The sequence below is a fragment of the Coptis chinensis genome, chromosome 3 (assembly GCF_015680905.1).
Source record: "Coptis chinensis isolate HL-2020 chromosome 3, ASM1568090v1, whole genome shotgun sequence".
In the NCBI taxonomy this organism is placed as follows: domain Eukaryota; kingdom Viridiplantae; phylum Streptophyta; class Magnoliopsida; order Ranunculales; family Ranunculaceae; genus Coptis; species Coptis chinensis.
In genome coordinates this window covers 60915871-60936901 of record NC_141458.1, presented here as the reverse complement: position 1 = coordinate 60936901, position 21031 = coordinate 60915871, and the positions used below count along the sequence as shown (strand labels likewise).

The following is a 21031-nucleotide window of genomic DNA, read 5'->3' as shown; positions in this document are numbered from 1 at the left end:
AAAGTATTTAACAAGAAAGTTAAAGAAAGAAGTTTCTAAGAAGGTGATTTGGTATTGAAAGAAGTCATGCAAGTAACAAAAGAAAAGGGAGCTGGAAAGGTGTCAGCGAATTGGGAAGGTCCTTACATTATCTATAAGGTGGGAATAAATGGAGCATATTATCTGAAGAAAGCTAATGGTGAATTGCTAGCAAAGCCTCAGAATATCTATAATCTGAAGGTATTCAATCAATAATGTATTTTGCAAGTTTTACAAGGAAGTGAGGTATGTACAAAGATGGTTCAATTCAATAAAAAAGTTCAAATTCAAAATAAATGTGGTTATCTTATGAATGTTGTTATATTATGATAAAAAGTCTTGCTATCGACAGAAATGTTGATATCAGGCATATCGTCAAAAGTCCTGATATCAGAAACTGAGGCAGATATCAGGTATAAAAAGTCCTGGTGATTGATAGAAATGTTGATATCAGGCATAAGAAGTCCTGCTATCAACAGACGTGTTGGTATCAGGCATATCGTCAAAAGTCCTGATATCAAAAACCGAGACAGATATCAGGCATAAGAAGTCATGTTATCAACAGAAATGTTGGTATCAGGCATATATTGTCAAAAGTCCTGATATCAAAAATCGTGGCAGATATCAAGCATAAAAAGTCTTGAGATTGACAGAAATGTTGATATCAGGCATATCGTCAAAAGTCCTGATATCAAAAACCGTGGCAGATATCAGGCATAAAATGTCCTGAGATTGACAGAAGGGTCGGTATCAGGCGTATTGTCAAAATCCAAGATAAAGCAAGAGAACAAAAAAAGTTATGATATGATCTACAAGCAATGATGCATGAAAGATCATTCAAACGATAAAGGTATGTCGTTATGATTTGGTTTCTATTCTAATAATGATTATTTGGTTCAAAGCATATCGAAAATGCAATTTTCTGTTGATACAAGTCTAAGTATCGCCGATACTCTCTTTTTAGTTGAGGGTATCAAAAATTTTATTTTCTGTTGATATAGGTCTAAGTATCGCCGATACTCTCTTTTTAGTTGAGGGTATCGAAAATTTTATTTTCTATTGATACAAGTATAAGTATCGCCAATACTCTCTTTTTGGTTGAGGGTATCGAAAATTTTATTTTCTGTTGATACAAGTTTAAGTATCGCCGATACTCTCTTTTTAGTTGAGGGTATAGAAAATTTTATTTTCTGTTGATACAAGTCTAAGTGTCGCCGATATTCTCTTTTTAGTTAAGAGTATCAAAAAATTTATTTTCTGTTGATACAGGTCTAAGTATCGCCGATACTCTCTTTTTAGTTGAGGGTATCGAAAATTTTATCTTCTGTTGATACAAGTCTAAGTATCGCCGATACTCTCTTTTTGGTTGAGGGTATCGAAAATTTTATTTTCTGTTGATACAGGTCTAAGTATCGCCGATACTCTCTTTTTAGTTGAGGGTATCGAAAATTTTATTTTCTGTTGATACAGGTCTAAGTATCGCCGATACTCTCTTTTTGGTTGAGGGTATCAAAAATTTTAATTTTTATTGATACAGGTCTAAGTATCGCCGATACTCTCTTTTTGGTTGAGGGTATCAAAAATTTTATTTTTTATTGATACAGGTCTAAGTATCGCCGATACTCTCTTTTTAGTTGAGGGTATCGAAAATTTTATTTTCTGTTGATACAAGTCTAAGTATCGCCGATACTCTCTTTTTAGTTGAGGGTATCAAAAATTTCATTCGTTATTTAATATAAGTGTAAGTATCAGTGATATGAAAGTTAGGTGGAGAACATCCAGAAGTTCATGCAAGTGTGGTCGTCGATATATTCTTTGGGATTGAGAAATGGAAAAAAGCATAATTGAAGCATTTAGAATTAATCAGAAACATAAGGAACAAAAGTTACTGATAAAGAAAGAAAAAGATTGTAGCAAAATTGGTGCAGTTACAATTTTCTAGTACCACATAGTAATACCGACAAAATATTAGCCTTAAGAGGGAGGGGTACTAAGGAGACCATCTATCTCAGCAAATTCATCATTTGGGGTGCTATCAGCACAAACGCGAGAAGCTGCAGTGTCTAGTGCATCAGGATTGATAGGAGGCACAAATATGGGGTCCTGAGCAGTAGCATTAAAGGGAGTGACTCCATGGGCTATAAGAACATCAGGAGGTATATAGGGTCTGAAGGCTATCAATTGTTCACCTAGAATATTCAAAGTATCAACGACTTCATTGAATTCAGCATCAGAAGCGTCCTTGTACTTCGCCTCTTCTATAGCGAAATTGTCAGTAACCTGCTTAAGAGTTTCTGCATGTTCAGCAATTTTTTGCTGTAAAACCTTCTCGACAGTTTTAGCATTAACTTTCAGATCGGTCTTCAGTTGATTATTCTCGGTTTTTAACTGAGTATTTTCTCTTCTCAAGCTAGTTACTTCTCGAGTTAGCTTATCAAGTTCCTTCTTCTGAGCATCAATGGTTTTTTGAAAACGACTGATATCCAAATCTTGCGAATAGTGGAGATCAAATTGAGCCAGGGCATTTACCTTAGCCTATGAAAAACATGGGAACATATAAGCAGACAGGAAAAGTTTGATTAAGCAATATAAGGAAAACTAAGTATGAGTACCTTTTCAATGAAATCGCAAAAATTTGTCAAGCGATCGACAGAAGACACTTTGCGCACCGCGAGTTTATCCATAGGAAAAACACAGTTAGTACAGAGTGTAACACCCAAATCCTCACGAGGATTTTCACCAAATAGCGATGCAGTTAAAGGGACATCCTATCCATTAATTAAATGGAAGATAGGACTAAAGATGGTACTAGGATCAGCAGAAGGAATAGACTCAAGATTTTGGTCAGGAGTAAGACCACTCTCTCCCCAATTAGTTTTGCGCTTCTTGGAACTAGTCTGACTAAGATTATTTTGGGAGGAAGCGGCAGATTTATCTTGGGGAGCAGCAGGTAGGTTGACCTTAGCAGGAGCAGTCGGAATCTCAGAGGGAGGGACAGATTGCTTATCTTTAGGAGCTTGAGTCGATATAGGTTCAGAAGCTTTCTATTTGCTCTTATCAGGTAAAAGGCGACCAACATTGGGATTCACGGACTTTCGAGCCATATCTGTATACAACAAAAGATGCTGATCAAATATATTTTGTAAAATGGGATATTCATAAAAGTCAGGAACTTCCTTTTTAATTTGGGGAAAAAGAGTTGGAGTCATGGCAAGATTATTATCTAAATAAGCCCAGAAGCATGGAGGAAGATGAGGAGGCAGTTCATGCAAAGCAAAGGAAGACATAAGGAAAGAAGGGTCATCTATGAGATTTTTCGAGGGGATTGAGTTAAAGTTGGAGACTGACCCATTTTCTGAAGAGCCCAACTCTTAAGAACAAAAAGAGTCTCGCGATAGTTGTTGATATCAAGAAGGGGAACAGTGACTTTGGGGTTCCCTTCTTCATCAGCCCCAGTACGTGCATTGATTTCTTCTTCGGTCCCATGCAAAAGTCTGAGTACTCTATCTGGGTTGCCACGCGCTTTGTCAAAATGAGGAAGGAAAACTGAAAAGAGGCAGATAGGTTGGGTCAAAGGGGAAGTCCGATATATAAATATCGAAAGTAAATCAAAAGAAGGGTATACCTGCAGTATTGAAGACTTGATATTTTAAGGGAGGATTCGCTGGAGTGTCGGCACTTTCCCATGGACCCAGAACAACGATAAGATACTGTGTCCATTCTTTGTCGCTTTTACGGTTCTGATGAAGGATACCCCTAATGTTTTTCCGGGTATGTTTTTTGGGATAAAAATATCCGATATGCTTTTCACAAAATCTATAGTGTATAAGGATATCGGACAATCTAATTCTATCAGCTTCATAGTTTTCGGGGGAGAGATGGCTATTGTAATAATTACAGACAAACAGTAATCTCCAAAAGTTACCCATACCCTGACCAGGGGAAATGTTCAGATAATTTAACACTTCACGATCGAGGTTCGTCAGAAGAAGTCTTAAACCAGCGACGATTTGGCCGACAGTAACAATAATCCCTTGCTTGGTACCGCTTTGACATTGGGTGAAGGTTTGGGTATCAGCATAATGTTGGAGGTAAAAGGTGGAAGGAATTTGATAGGCAACTTGAACTAAAGCTAAGTTGGGTCTTTTAATGAAAAAAACGCTAAGTCCATGTCTCCATTGACTCTTATCATCAATAGCATCGCGCTCAGATTCAAAATCAGTAGTGGCGAAGGGATGACAAGGGACTCCTTTTACGACATAAGATAACTCCTAAGAAAGATGAGGTCGTTCGGTATTAGCAGAAGTGGAGGCAAAAGCATGGCTATCAAGTCTACCGCCAGAAAGGGTATCGCCACTATCGATGCTAGCATCAGAAATGGTGTCCTCACTTGCCATTGAAGGGGCTATAAGCAAAGAGGGGATGGCAAAGGTATTTTTTAGTATCGAAAATTTAATATATATATATATATAGCATAGCATAGCATTAATATAGTATTAGATTATCGGAAAATGCGAGACATAGGGTTGGCATATCGGAAATATTGGAGGTAACAATGTCCATATTGATATATCCGATAGTCATAATAGTACAAAGAAAAATACATGATTAAATCATCTTATGTAAACGAAAGTGCGAATTTTTTCATAGTTAAGAGTTTAAGATAGTGTGGTATACCATCATATAAAGCACAAACATAAAAACAAATACAGATTTGGAAAATTTGAATTCCGAAAACCAACTTTAAAACCCTTAAACTGTCGTTTCGTATTCTTGCAAAATAAGTATATATCAATGCTGGTTCTAGATAAGTTAACCAAGTGCAGAGAAAAAGAAGCGTATCTGGATGAGTGCAAGAAAGAGTTTCTTCTTTGAAGAGCAAGCCTCGAATGTGGGAATAATGCAAAGCGAAAAGACTTGGAGTGGGGAAGAAGCGTCTCTAAGAAGCTAGGGAAACGAAACGGTTGATTTTTTTTAATTTTAATATTCAAATAAATGGATCAGGTGGTTATATGGGCCCAAATAAAACCGCTTCTCGAAAAATTGAAATTCCGAGTGAGATTTCAAATTTTCGAGAGGGGGCGATGTAGTGGGCAAATATCGCACCCTTAAATATGTTAGTTGATATTTCGAAACTTGAGATATTGACATAAAAGTTAATATCTAGAGATATTTCGAGGTTATGTTTAAATGTTTGCAGGAATAGAGCGGGAAATAAAAAAAGAAGGAAAAGGACAGGTGTCAAAGGCGGATTGGGGCAAGTCTAATCAAGGAAACTATATAAAGACCGGATGAAGAAGAAATAAGATTCATTCAATCATTCTGGAAAAAATTCATTAGAACAGGAGAGAGAAAGAGTGGATTAGAGCGATTGTAAACTTTCTATCTCTAAATCAATAAAAACATTTAATTAAATTCCATTCAATCTATCATTCATCTATCAATATTGTGCAATCTAAGAACATTCAAGGATAGAAGTTCTTGGTAAACACACATGTATAAGAAAACAATATGCACATAAAAAGATATTAAGCTGCAAATGTATAGTCTGGATTTATTTAAATATAATCTTAAAAGACAGCAATTCAAATTAAGCTAAACTTACTTCAAATATCCTTTTTTTTTTATGTTTTTTTTATTTATTTATTTATTTTTATTTTTTTAGGTGAAAGAGGCTGTGGAAGTTTAAAGATAGTGTTGTGATTGTTTCATTAAGTAAAAAGGTTGGAGAAAGACGGGTGTGGAAACTTTGGTAGCTAAGGGAAACAAATTTTGCATTTTGATAGAAGCAAAAGCTCGGAGTTTCAGTTAAGAGACTTAGAGGATTAAAATGAACAGAGTGTAAAACATGTTAAGATAGTTTAGCGATGCAACGCAAGCTCCCCAATGGGGCTATGTCACGACGGTTGAAGCCTGGTGTACTAGCTAGGGGGGACCTTTTTAAAAGTATTTAAAAATATATATAAATGCATTAGATTTGGGGCTAACAATCCAAAACCCATTAAATATTGTTATTTGAGTTTTTTATTTTGGGGACCCTTGGTTTTGTAGATTTTTTTGCTAAGATCATCAACAGGTGTTGTTCATTTAATGAGGTGATGAATGTTGTTAAGTTTGACTGCTATGGGTGTGGGAATAAGCGAAGAAAGTAAATTCGGCACTATTTGCTATATTGAGAGTAGTCACTTTTCGTCTCTTTCAGTAGGTAAGCTTGACCAAAAATAGTTTAATGAACAAAGAAAGTTTAGGGTGTGTTTGTTATGATGGAAACACTATGGAAAGGAAAGGAAAATAAGAGTGGTTCACCTTTTCCATAGTTTTTAAGGCGTTTGTTTACCCATGGAAAGGAAATGGGCTTTTCCATATGGAAACAAAATCATGGAAATGGAAATGGTTTTGTGTCCTTAGCTAACCCCTGAAAATTTTGTGGAAAGAAAAGGAAAGGAAATAGATAGATAGGGACTTACTACTAATACACCCATGACCCAACAATACAATTATTCCTTTCCATAGCTTTTGCAAACAAACATGATTATTCCTTTCCCCAGTTTACCAAACACATACCATTTAAAATTATTTCATTTCCATTCCATTCCATAGTGGACCACCCATTTTATTTCCTTTCCTTTCCATGAGTTAAAATTTAACAAACACACCCTTAGTGAGGACTGAGCTCTTCGTCTCTTTCACTCACTTTTCGTTTCTTTCATGTATGGATCTCTATCAAAATCACTTGAATTCACTATAGTGATATTGTTATAATTTACTATATGATTATTAGTATTAGGATTTAATATTCTCTTAACTATTTTAATTATTGCTTCATTTCTTTTTTAAATGGCTCTCTTATGTTAATTCTTGAACAAACTTTTCGAATATATTGATTGATCTGAGGAGTTCTATTTATTTTTTGTATTATTAACTAGTTTGATGTGATCAGTTTGGTTGTGTATTAACTATTATCAAGTTCGTAATTTAAATCATATTGTAAAATGGAAAAATATTTTTAGTTACTGCATACCATTGTGTTGCGGTGTCTTGGGCACTGTCTGCTCATGATGAATCTCATGACTCTTGTAATATTCTTCAAACGGGCCAATGTATTCTCCCCCATTATCTAAACGGATACACTTCAAAAACTTCCCCGGTCTCTCTTTCCACCATACTATGAAAAGTCTTGAACACACTGAGAACCTCATCCTTGATCTTCAAACCATATGCCCATACCTTTCTTGAAACATTATCAATGAAAGTCAAGAAATATAAAACTCCCCCGTAGGACTTCATTTTGCAGTGAGAGGGGGATCTTTGGAATGTTACGTACTCAATGTCGTTTTCCAACCAAACAATGAGTACATCTATTTAAATGCATATCTTTGATGTTTGACAACATCTTTTGCTTGGTAAGAACTTCTATGTCTTTCTCTCTCATATGACACAATCTCTTATGTCATAGTTCGGAAAAAGCTTCTTCTTGTGCCGCATTTAACTCTGTTTTACACAAACTAGTTTGTGTCTTGTAAAGCGAACAACACTTCTTCCCTTTCGCTACCACAAATAAATGTATGCTTAATTTTCATACCCCATTACCAAACGAGCTCTGGAAACTATCATCATATAACTTTCCAGCAAAAATTAAGCTTAGTCGAAGATCAGGAACATGTCTTACATCCTTGAGTGTCAAGGTATAATTGACACTAGTTTCGACATGAACATCACCAATTCCTGTAATTCTTGCAACTCCATTGTTGCCTATCTTCACCTCACCAAAATCACCCGATTTGTAGATAGTGACGAAACTTTTGTGGGGTGTGACGTGATAGGAAGCTCATATATCTACCACCCACTCTGTACCCTGGCATGAAGTGCTCAAGCATAACTCACTACAATTTGACACAATCCCTACTTTACCTTTTGAAGCTATGACAGTAGAGTCTCGGCCGGTGGTGTTTTCTTTCATCTCAAACTTGTCTTCATGTACGGTACTAGTCTTATTATCCCTCTTCAATTCTATGTATTCATATTTGAGGTGGTTATAGATACCGCAATGATAACACGACAAGTCTTTCTTAGGAGGTCTATTCATATTCCTAGATTTTCTTTTGTCATCACCTCTAGAATGAGATAGCTCATCTCTACTTTTGCCTCTCTCTTGTTTTTCTTTGACAAAGATCTCTGAGTGACAGGAATTGCTCTATGCTCCCCTTCTTGTCTCCTCATTGAGTTCTTGTAATTTCTTCCGCAAACTAAAAGCGGTGGTCTATTGGGATACATGATAAAATACATTAGCTATCATCAATCCACTGTCAAATATACCCAATAGCTTTTCTATCAAGTTTGCTCCACTCGGACACAAATATTGCATCCGGTTTACTCTTCCATTCTCAATAGGTTGTGTCAAGTCCTTGTAATAAAACATGTCTTCCATCTTGGTTTTCCAAATTGTGTAGTTATTTCTATTTAGACTAGTCATGTGAGTGTTTATAAAATGATTCATCTTCAACAAACTATTTCAACTTAAACCTCCTCTTAGAAATTTAATCAAATAATTTTCGAGCAAAGTTTGGAACAACTTTTGTGATTGATCTAACCACGGCTCCAATACCATTTGTTAAGGAAAACAATACCAATCGATCTCTACTAAAATAGTTTGTATATGAACACTCTAAACTCCAATCAAAATCTAAGTTTGCACTATAACTAACAACCACAAACCTAAACTATGAAATTAAACAAACAATAGCAATGTAAAGTAAAAACGTAACACAATGAGACACAAGATATATTGTGGTTCGGCCAATGATGTCTAATTCCACAAGAGTCAATCATTTAATAATAGTGGGAAAGAAGATTACAATTACTAGTATCTCTCTTCACTACTCTCTCTTTACAAATTTTATCTCTTTGCAAAGGTTTTCTTTCAATTTTAGTTGCCTCTCAAAATTGGTTTTCTTTCTCTTGTTATGGGTAAAGAAATCCTAACTTCTTTTGTATAGTGTTCTGAAAAAATATAGAAAGAAAAAAGAGAAGATCAAATAAGTAGGCAAAATTAGTAATGTCTGCCTCGATTGTATAGACACATTACTGAGTCACAAGTACTCTACCCAACTCATGAAAGAACTTTCCTTTTTCTAATTGGTATGTTCGTAGCCTGTTGGTATTCGTACAGCGTCCTTTGTGCGGTAAACCTAGTGCAGATGCAGTAGTCTAACCCTGACTCTCTTGAAGACAAGAATAAAAGAACTTAGTGGGAAAATGACTGGTTTCTTTGCTTTCTTTTTAAACTGGATATTGACTGGAAATTCGAGGGAACCAGAATTTCCTGATTTAGATGATCAAATGCTTTCTCTATACATTATTACGCAATATTTAAGTTGTCACGATTGTAGGCAATTCGTAGGAAGAACCTAACATGGCCACTATTCGGCTCATTCTATGGAGTTCAAAACTCAATTAGACTTCAATTAACGTATAGAACTTCCAACGCGGCAACGCCCATGTTCTAGGACAACCATAACAACCTACTCGATCATATGTGGCTTACCTACTCCTATAGTGTATAGACTCAAGTAACCTTTAACAGTGGTCCTAATTAGCATGCGGCAACACCTTAATAAAATGGTACGTACTCTTTAGTACCAATTGTGTGAAGCAACCTCTACAGAACAAGTCTGCTTAACTATTTATCTTCTTACTTTATTGATAACTCTTCACCCTTTAAATAGGTGTGAAGTGCAACTGAAATACTGAAAATAAGAAAACACTTATCACCTAGGACTAATCATGGACTCTATTCAAATAACCAACCACTCTCCAACTGAAAGACCATTTCCTATTCTAACAGAACATCTACTCACCCACTACTAACTCCTACTACTAAGAATTACTACTGACCAGTCCTATATGTCACATGTAACAACTCCTTCCCTCTTAAAATTGCCCTTGTCCTCAAGGGCACTATGAACAACAAGGAACTTTAGCCACTTTCATTGTTCTCCATGGCAATGTCTCCATCTGCCTCTTCATTGCACAACTCAATCAATAACAATTTTTTACAATGATGCCTCGGAAAAAACTTTTCGTTGCAATTGAAACATAGCCCTTTTGAACACCGCTCTTGTAATTCGTTTGCAGTTAATTGCTTCACCGGAATTGTTGGCGAAGTGCTAGCAACCTTGTCGCTGGAATCAATGTGAACTCTATCACAAGCTTCGAAAAGACGAGCCAATCCTATTGTTTTAGATAATGAATTTGGTCTTGCAGCCTGAACATCGGTTCTAATTGAAGGACATAACCCACTAACAAAGCAGCTCATTTGTTCCTGTGTAAGATGTCCAACCTTTGCAAGCAGTTGCTCAAATTGATTTTGATATTCTCGTACAGAGCCAACTTGTTGTAGTTTAGCCAAGTCACCGAAAAAATTGATAAATGGGTTGGGACCATAGCGAATAAACACAGCTTGTTCGAATTCTTTCCATGTTATGACGGTCATCTCCTGTTTCAAAATTTGGTATGTCAATTGAGCAGGACCTTCGAAATGGAAAGCTGCTAATGACACCCGTTCCTCTATAGGACTGTGGTTCATATGAAAAAACTCTTTCACCCTGTATAACCAAATGCTTGGGTCGTCTTCACCATTGTAATGCAGAAAATCCAACTTCACAAACTTAGGCGTATATGAAGTGTTGAAACCACCATTCCGCCCAATTGAAACTCGAGCTGATAGTTGAGAAGTTTCTCCACCTTCTTTAGCATATTGAACAGACAGCTCGAGCTGTTAGTTGAGAAGTTTCTCCACCTTCTTTAGCAGATTGAACAGACATCTTGTCGATATGAATATTGAGTTTCTCAAACATTTCAGTCATTCGGTTCAAGAGATTTGATTGCCCAGTTGAGAGCTTCTCCATAGCTTGCTCCAAGTGCTCTACACGCTGGTCCATCCCTGAGCTTCGATACCACTTTGATACATACTCCTTAGTACCAATTGGGTGAAGCAACAAATAAAATGACAGAAGTAAGAAATAAGGCTGATGGAGGAGCTTTTGACCTCTACATCACACAAGTCTGCTTAACTATTTATCTTCTTGCTTTATTGATAACTCTTCACCCTTTAAATAGGTGTGAACTGTGAATTACAACTGAAATACTGAAAATACTCTTCACCCTTTAAATAGGTGTGAAGTACAATTGAAATACTGAAAATAAGGAATCACTTATCACCTACGACTAATCATGGACTCTAATCAAATAACCAACCACTCTCCAACCGAAAGACCACTTCCTATTCTAACTGAACATCTACTAACTCACTGCTAACTCCCACTACTGAGAATTACTACTGACCAGTCCTACACGTCACATGTAACATAAAACCTCTTCCTTAATCTGATATTCATATGCATACTTGACTGTGAAGCAATCCATATGAGTGCTCGTAGTAGATTAAGAAGGCAAGGACGAGTCAAAATTGATGACAACTTGCAATTGGAAAGTTCTTGGTGGAAAAGAATAGCAAGAATTCGAAAGCAGAATGGCTTAAAAGATTTGGCAGCGGCATTGGGCTGTTAAAAGGGAAGAGAGGGGATTAAGCTTAAATTGGTGAATATGGAGAGGAATAAGAGTCCCCTATTTTTTTTCCCTGGTAGCCCTTTGCATTTGGTGGTGATCTGCTGCCTGTTGGAGTCGCCTTTGGTAACTACTGTGGTATGATGTGGAACCAACCATTTCTCTCAATACACACTTTTTCATTCAACTTTCAAGAACGTTGGAATGAAATGTGCATCAGGACAAGAACCGGATTGCCAGCTTGTGTTACATGTGGTGGGGATACAGATTACAGAGAAGGAAACAGAATCAAACTCTTTTTTCTCAACTTTTTGTGCTACTGAAAGACAGGAATAAGCAAAGCTAAGTTAATGACTTTATGCAGCTGCTTGAAGCTTCTCTTCATCCTCGAGTCTTTTCAACCAGCGGAATCCAAGATCACAACCTACACTGGCTGCAATTTCAAATTGTTTTTTGGCTATCTCTATAGGGTCGTCAAAACTGCCAACATTCTTCAACGTTTTGGTGGAGGCACTCCTAGAATTAAATTTTGTTAAAGCTTCTGGAACTTCAGCACCTGAGACATCATTCCAATATTAAGAGCAATGCCAAACAAGACCATTGGGAAAGTTGTACATGTGAGGTACGTAATGATGTAAACACTCAAATCAACCACATTCGTCTCTTCAGTGGATCTAAGGAATGATGACTTCAACAACCCTACATGCACTGATGCATCCCAACTACATTATATAAATGCCGGTTCTGATTAATTCAAGATTTCTTATGAGCGTAGCAACGATCATTATACCATTTCCATATACAAAAGCTGTATGCATAAAACAAGTAGATTGAATGAGTCAACACACAATTGAATAGACACCCACCTTTTAGAAGAAGTGATCCATATGCTACTGCAGCACCAGCATGGCCCTGCAGAAATTTAAGTTAAACAATCAGATGTCATACTCAATCTATAACTCTCCTATCTCTCCCTTTACACACCACCATTTGATATAAATTGAAACATAGGCATCAAGTCTACTCCGAATCAAATATCAAGTCAATAAATCCCAGTGTTGGTAACTAAAGAATAAAAACCTTCCTTTGTTGCATGGGTACTACATATTTTGTGCCCTGTCCTGTGTCGGACACCAACACTACTAGATGAAGAGGTGGAGGATAATGTACTCTAAATCCATATAAACAAAAAATATTAGAATTGAAATCCTGTAACTACAAAATTGTACATATCGTCTTCTGAATGATATCCACCATTTTCAACAAAACCGTTTTCTGAATGAAGATCAACTCAACCTGAATGTAGTGGACATACATCTGAACAACTCATCAAAAATCAATGTGAATGGTAATGCCAAATCATAACGTTTACATTGTTTTTAAGGATGATTTTAATTGAACGGGTGTCTTCAGGAAAATGAATCTAATGGAAATAAATCCAAAAATTTGATTCTTCGTGCATTGGATAACCACACATAGACACGAGGACCTAAATGTACCCGGCCTGGCATGGGTGAGTTTACAGCAGTCTCAAGCAAAATGGTTGGATGACATTATTTTCCTTTCTTCAGAGACTTATAATTTCATAACCTTCTAATAGCTAATTTTAAAGTATTGGAACAAAAAAACAGAAGATAGAAAAGTTATCAATACAGGAATTACTGCAAGTTCTAACAGTTCAAAACGAGAAATAGCAAGTCAAGCTCCTCTTTCTAAAAGATATTTATCGCAAATCAAGTAGTTGTTGTTCAACTTGTAGGGTCAATCATACTATTGTTCAGAACTTTTTAGAAGATCCTTAATGATACGTGTAGCGGTGGAGTTTCACCGGGCTGGTCACTCTCTAGTTGAGGGTGAGTACGCAAAGACAATAAAGCAATCAGATGAATTCCCTATGCCCCGGTCACCAAAATATAGAACTAAATAAAAATCACGAGACTACACACATGAATCTTAAGGAAACTTAGGGCCAAAAAGAGCAAAAACTTAGTAACACCAAGGTTAAAATGGATTATTGTCTGATCTTTTTCAATCTAAACTTCAGGAAGTTAAACATTCAAACTACATATATTAAATCAAGGTAAACAAGATTCATGAAACTTCTCTCCATTATATAGATTGACTGCAACAACTTATCTAGTCATTGCTGCTTGAACTACATCCTAAACCAATAACTAGATCTACTACTCTTTTACAAATTACAATCCCTCTTATGATGAATTATCACTCTGATTATTTCAAGCTTAAAATACAAGTAAATAACCCAACAAAAGAGCTACTGGCACACCCCCTAGCAAGAAACTTTTCTCACACCATCGATTCCAATCCCCACGCTTCAAGAAACATCCATAACTAACAGCAAATACTGGTAAGGTGGTACCAAGGTTTAGAAGAACACACCGAGTCAAGGTGCGCCATAGCCTTTCATGAGTTTTAGCGAGCGTGTTTTTATATTTGTTTTACTTTTTTTCCATTTTTTTTTTCATTTTCTTGATTACTTAACCACTCATAACTTCTTTAAAGACTACAAACTCCCTCATAACTTTAAAGACTACCATTAGGTTATTTTATGAGCATCAAAACACCTTATTCTATTAGAAATCACAATCTTGAATCTTCCATCATCTAAGCTCATCTTCCCTCATATATTTTTTCCTTTTTCTTATTGAGGCTTAATCCTCAAGCGCCTCTGAGGCTCGCCTCAAGCCTCACATAGGCCTACCGCCTTATCACACAACAAACAAATAGTATCAAGTTCTAATGTACTATGGCATATTTTCCTTAATCTGACAAACAACATACGGGACATGGCAAAGGCATGACTGAAAGATATGTGACATGTTAGTATCTACCACTCCATGGAAGAACCAACCAATTATGAACACTAATCACTTCAAATCAATAACATCGGAGTTGTGCAGTAGAAAAGCAATTAAAAGCCACAATGGGGCGAACAATCACAAAATCAACTTAAAAGACCACGTATATATATATATATATATATATATATAGTAATTCTCTAAAAAGTAGCTACTTAAGTTAACTTAAAATAAGTACGTAAATAAAACTTCACCTAGAAAATGAATTCAACTCTAAATTTTTGTGGATATGATATACTTAACATTAAGATCATCTCCACAAAATTCCATATCATTTGGAAACCTCTAACATTGGCAAAAAATAATTGCAAAAACTCGACATTTCTGGACCATTAGATTTCTTTTTAAAAATAACAACAATTTTTATCTATGTTAGAGGTTTTCAAATGCATTGAAATTTTGTGGAGATAATCTTTATGGTGAGTGCTTCATAACTACAAAATATTAGGGTTGAATTCATTTTCTAGGTGAAGGTTTTACTTACGTACTTATTTTTAAGTTAACTTAAGTAGCTACTTTTTAGAGAAGGACTGTATATATATATATATATATATATAAGGAAAAAGAATCATAACAAACAATAAAAACGACAAGAATGTTGAAAGCAAGGAGAAACCAATTACCGCCGAACTTTTCGTTTAGGACATAACCATGAAAACACAGGTGTAAAAGAATCCTGCCTCTGAATTTTACAATTCTTGTTTAATTTATAAAGAAATAACATAATTCATAAAATTTGGGTTTGTATTAGTTGGTAGAGTCAAAATATGGATTACAAAAAAATATATATAATAACATGTCAGATTTAGCTCCCATTTGCCAATCGCCAGGCGCCAGCTAAGATATAGATCGAGGGATCCATTTGGCGAAAAAAGAGTTTATCTTCTCTAAAAGAAAATGGTGGTCTTAGGTGTAGAGACAAAGCCCTCACCAATGAAGCACCCCTTGCAAAAAAGGTTGTTGAGCAGTGGAGGTACAATGATGAGGAGCAACAACTACAGTCTACGGCATAAGGTGATTACAAAAACAGAGATGGTCCTACAAAATGGTAATTCGACACTCCACAACATCAATGTTGTATGATTCTTTGCAGAAGCATTACAATGGTTTGGCTAACTTTGCAAAGGGCCTTTTGCTTCTACCCGGCTTGGGAGATACAAAGTTAGGCGAAGGGACCAAGAAATTACAGCAAGAAAGGAAAAAAATAATTACAGGCAGCCAGACCCCTCATCCCACCTCCAAGACCCATAGTCAATCCAACCCATCAAAGTACAAAGAAGTCTCTAAACTCTTTGAAAACCTTGGACCACATATACAAAAGGCCTTTAGTAGCTACGATAATTCAACTTAAGATACCCTAACATGGAAGAAACAAATCATACACTCTACCACGTAAAACTTACAGAAAAATAAAGCAAACCAAAAATCCTTCAGTTAAGCTTTTAAAGAGAAAATGAGAAAGATAAAAAAGTTATATAAAGATAAATTTTAGCCAAGAATCAGGAATTGACTGAAATGACACATTCAGGAATAGGAATAGACCCTACAAGAACAACTGACTATCAAAGTTTACATTTAATTAATTTCTCTGAGTTCTTTCCAAAATGTTAATTCTGTGATTCTTTATATGCTCAAATGAGAGAGAGAGAGAGAGAGGCATTAATGTCAATGCTTGCAACCAACAAAACCCACTCTAAGTGGCCACTTCAAATCCAATGTTTTCTTAGGGTATGGGGAATAAGTAGGTTTTCATGGCCAAGGCCATAGTATTCAAAATGGTGCAATCCACATAATTGTCTGGATGGCAACCTCAGAAGGCAAACATTTTGAGGGCACCTTTTAGGTGGCGTGCATCTGACAATGCCTAGATGTATAATGTCCCTTATCACAGGATATCTTGGAAGTTTTTTTTTTTCACTATATGCTGACTTAAAATTATCAATAAAACGGTGAAGCAACTCATATTACCTTCTCAGATGCTCTATGGAAACACCATAATGCTGAGGATATATCTTGCTTCACGCAGTCCCCTGTCAAATATACAGCACCAAGAAGGTATAAAGCACCTGGATGCAGCTACAACATAGCCAACTTTAATAAGTAATGATCAAGATAGAGGTCCCCAAATTGCCATATATTTGAATCAAACATGATATTTATATATTTATACAATGAAAAAGAAATAATACCTGGTCAACAGCTTTTTCCACATAATAAAAAGCTTGTTGATCTGACTGACCATCTTCAGTCTGTGCCAAAAACAAGTGGAGCATAGAAAATATTATGAGACCGATAAGCAGATAACAAAAATGGCTCATATTAAGAAAAACTGACAGAATTAGACTAGATGAGCACACTAACCAGCTGTTCATATACTAAAGCAACAAACTTATACATTATACACAGGCATGACATACTCATACAGTTACATCAGGTTTATAGGAGACAAAAAGACAAAATCAAGTGCCAGAAATGGCCGTGTAACCTTTTACGATTATGTACAAGAAGCAAGCATAACCAAGCTTCAGCGTCTTTCAATTGCGTGAAAAACTGAATATATCATGTTGGACAAACTAGTAATATTCAGTATTCATATATCTGGACGAAAAACTACTTAGTCCAAACAATTGAGCACCCCACCATTACGACACTGCTGACCCCTGAAAAGTGTTCGTTTTAAAGTGAAGAGAGAAGAAGAAAAAGAAGACGCCGAGTACAACACTATAATCTAAACAAAGAAATTTCCCACTAAACTTTTCATTACATTGACCAGTGACAACAGAAGGATTGAATCTTGACATTCCTATACAGAAATATGAATAAAAGAAAATAAAGAGAGGAACAAAATGAAATCAGGATCTGCAGATACAGTATGGTCAATCTGGAGTGCAAAAATAAAATCTAAAGCCATCTACTGTGGAAGAGATCTCTATGAGACATCTGTTTTCATAAGCCATGATCTTATCCCCAAAGCATTTAGCTCAATGGGTGAAACTCTCATCGATCTCTCTACCAGTTTACCTCATTCACACATGAATGTGAACAGCGGATGTGATCTCTCTGAGACAGTTGAGCCTATCAAACTCAGTGTCCCATCAACACAGTTTTCCTACCAAAGAATCAGTTTAAACATAAGCTTAAAATCTATCATCATATAGTTCTATTACCAACATTTTCATTTTACTCAGCAATTTCACTGAGTAACACTACATCATCTGCAAATTACACATATCTAAAAACCTATCTGTAGTTACAAGTACTGTAAAGCTGAATATGACGAGCAAAAAAGATTGTGGATTAGAAATAAGGCCCAGATAAATGCTCTGTAAATAGAAATTTCTATCCTCTTACCAATAAGTACATAAACTTTTAGTTAAAGTGATGCGAATTTGATTAGAGGACGCGGCAAGCTGGCAACCAACAGAATACCTATTATTTTGATATATACCTAAAACAAAATTTGAAGAAAATCAAACGACCCCAAATCCACAGCTTCTTTTCAATCTCTAAAATATAACAACTGAATTGTTCATGGCCAAAGGCCAACTAGACATGTTAAATAATAATAAACTACCTAAAACTAGATAGTAACTTAGTAAGAAAATGGTGTCATGAAACAGAATACTGTCAACTTCCTAAGGGGTAGAATCCAGAAGGTCGTGGAACAAGGGAAACTAGATGAATTTTTGACAGACAGATCTAGTAAGAAAACCTTGGATGTGACAGCCCACAATATCAACAAAGAAATGAGTTGCACGAGCTGAAACACACCCATGAAGTACAATGAACGTAGCTAGAAGACACATAGTGCTGACTCATATTTGGAAAAAATAACAGGAGTAACCACAAAAATTAATTGAAACCATAATAATCTCGGGCAGAAGAGGGTGCAAAATCCCATTTTTCAAACTGACAAGCCCAAAATAAATGAAAATAAGAAAATTGTTAATTAAATGTTGTTCCATAAGGTTCGGTCTAACAAATTGTGTAGGAGTGGATGCATGAGACATTCCGATGCCCTAAAAATCTAAATGAACCACCCTCTGTACTCTTAGATGTTTCAATTGACGTACATACTTAACACTTCCCATTTAACAAATTTAATTCCTCAGTTCTTACACAAGTCCAATCAGCATATCAAATTTTAGTTGTTCGTCAAGACAAAGAGCCATATTGCATTTTGTTTTGTACAAAAATGACATATTGAATTAGTTGCAGTGACGACTACTAACTATTGATACATTTTCTCACTGTACAAAAATGTAACTTAGATAGTTTATCTTTTTAATTGGCAACTTTGCATTCTGTGCAAATTTGGATTGTGGATTGTTGACTCATTTAACTTGCAATTCATGGTTTCAACGACGAGTGTATATGTGTTCAGAAACAATAACTGATTGGCATTAGCTTATACCAGAGGAGCTGCACTCAAGTTTATTATGGTTAGTGCAACCAAATACCTATTTCTGTCGTGTCGGTAATCTTTACAGTGTGCTTGCATAAAATTTCTTAGGAAGTTAAATATGATACATTTGGGGCTTCAGTATTTGGTACCCTTTGTGAAAGTTAAAAATACCAAGCAATACAAAAGAACTAACCTCGACTCTTAGACGAGAACCCAGCTCATACTGTGCATCTGCATCACCCATATCAGCAGCTTCCACAAGTAAAGCAGCTCCACTAACAACACAAAAGGAAAAAGTGAAACATAAGATAAGAAAACAAACCACTAAACTAATTTCCATATAGCCATGAATTGAGAAAATGTATTAAACTTTAATTTGCTCACACTGCTTTACAAGCCCCAGGACATTGGTATTTGAGATGCAACCTGCCTAACCAGTATCTAGCATGTGTGTTTGAGTTATCAACTTCTAGAGCCAGTTCAAAATTCTCCTTGGCAGTCTAACATATAAAAAAAATAAAAATAAAAATAAACATTAATATAAAAATGATATATAACTTAAATAACAAATTAAAAAATTGGCTGACCCTGAAATGCGGGTGGAGACGAGGGTCAGTGGGTTCAGTGTAGTCAATGACTCTATCGACTTCTTGTAAAGCATTCCACCCTTTAGCTATTAGCTCCATAGCCTTTTTATTCCTGCTGTGCAACCATCTCTGCAACCATGCAAAACAAACAACCAATGTATAAAAAAAAAACGTGATACAAATACTCATTACATACTGGGGAAGTTGATAAGTGTATACGTACTTGGATATTGTATTGGTGCAAACAAGGTTGTTGAGTTGTTGCACTCTTAACCAATTGTCTCAACATTATTACTCTCGGTTTAGTCTAATGATGAAACTAGTTTAGAGACATTTTATCATACAGGTAATGTGCAAAAACCAGAAATTAATAATAAGAAAATGTTCGATTAAGACACGTCATACCTCAACTAATTTTTTATGCCTGCCATTTGGGTATTCGCAGTTTCACGGCCCATGGACCAAGTTTCCTTGTAAGTTCCAAGTGGGCCAAACGATGTAGTTCACGGCCCATTATTACACTACCGTTTGTCCACTATATTGTAAGTTGAACTGAAAAAAGGAAGGGTAATTGCTTAATTCGGCCATGATAATTGCACATTGTGCTCTAACCAGCCACGTTCTTTAATTTTGACCAATTCTACGGGTTTTTGACCATTTTGCCTTTACTTGTAATACTCTCTCTCCTCCTGCCACACTCTTTCTCCTATTAGTACTTTTGATGTTGACATGCACAATTATAGTTATCCGTTAGATTCTCTTAGTGATACGTATCAACGATTTACTACCGTTGGATTTTGACCCACATAAAAAAAAATCGTTGTAGTCATTTATATCATTACACTTAGGGCGTGCTTGATAACTGATTTTCCCGCTGGCAAATCAGTATTTTCCCACTTAACAACCTATTTGCCACTGCTTGGTAGCATTTTAGGACCTGGCAAATTTTTTTGTGATTTGCCGGCAAAACAGTCACGTGACCCAATTTTCTCACTCGAAGCAGAAAAAATTTATCCATCTCGGAGATGGATATATTTTGCCAGAGGAAAATCGCCCAAAATTTTCCCACTTCATTTGCCAAATTGAATCAACCCTAGGTCGCAATCTCTCGTACTCACTCTCTTCTCTCATACTCACTCTCTCTCAGGTTAGCGCCGCAACTCTCTTTTCCTCTTTCTCTTTTGATTTTTTTCAGAAAAAATCGATTTCAAGGTGTTACTCTGCTGATCTGTGATTTTGATTTCGCACGGTTTGTAAGAAGATTGGAAGAAATATTGGTGGTGTTCCTGAATTTGTTGATCTGTTTTACCAAAGCAAGCTTAACTCTATTGAGGTAATTTTTACTAGTTATTATAGCTTGATCTTTTTTTTTTTATCTGCTTGTTGGGTGTTGACTATTTTGTTTTTGATTTTTAGCTGTTAATTATTTGTTTATTTTGATTCGGACTTGATTATTTGTGTCCTGTTACTCACCTATTAATTCTAAGAAGAATTCCTTTTTGGGGAAAAAGTAATAAATTTTAGGCAAATTTTTCAGCGAAGCTTCTTACTCTGTGCTGCCCATCAGTTTTTTCTGA

At 35.9% G+C, this 21031-nt stretch overlaps 1 protein-coding gene across 1 annotated transcript; it reads right to left on the bottom strand.

Moving 5' to 3' along the window:
* Positions 1 to 11741: 11741 nt before the first annotated feature.
* LOC147510280 (binding protein) lies at positions 11742 to 19865 on the bottom strand. The gene is made up of 8 exons (XM_086602300.1): positions 19678 to 19865; positions 19455 to 19583; positions 19252 to 19367; positions 19061 to 19142; positions 16652 to 16711; positions 16431 to 16538; positions 12450 to 12495; positions 11742 to 12139 (listed from the first exon to the last, which is right to left on the bottom strand). Exons 1-8 carry the CDS (start codon positions 19741 to 19743, stop codon positions 11940 to 11942), a joined length of 807 nt encoding a protein of 268 aa, XP_086458426.1. The 5' UTR covers positions 19744 to 19865; the 3' UTR covers positions 11742 to 11939.
* Between the last annotated feature and the right edge of the window lie 1166 nt (positions 19866 to 21031).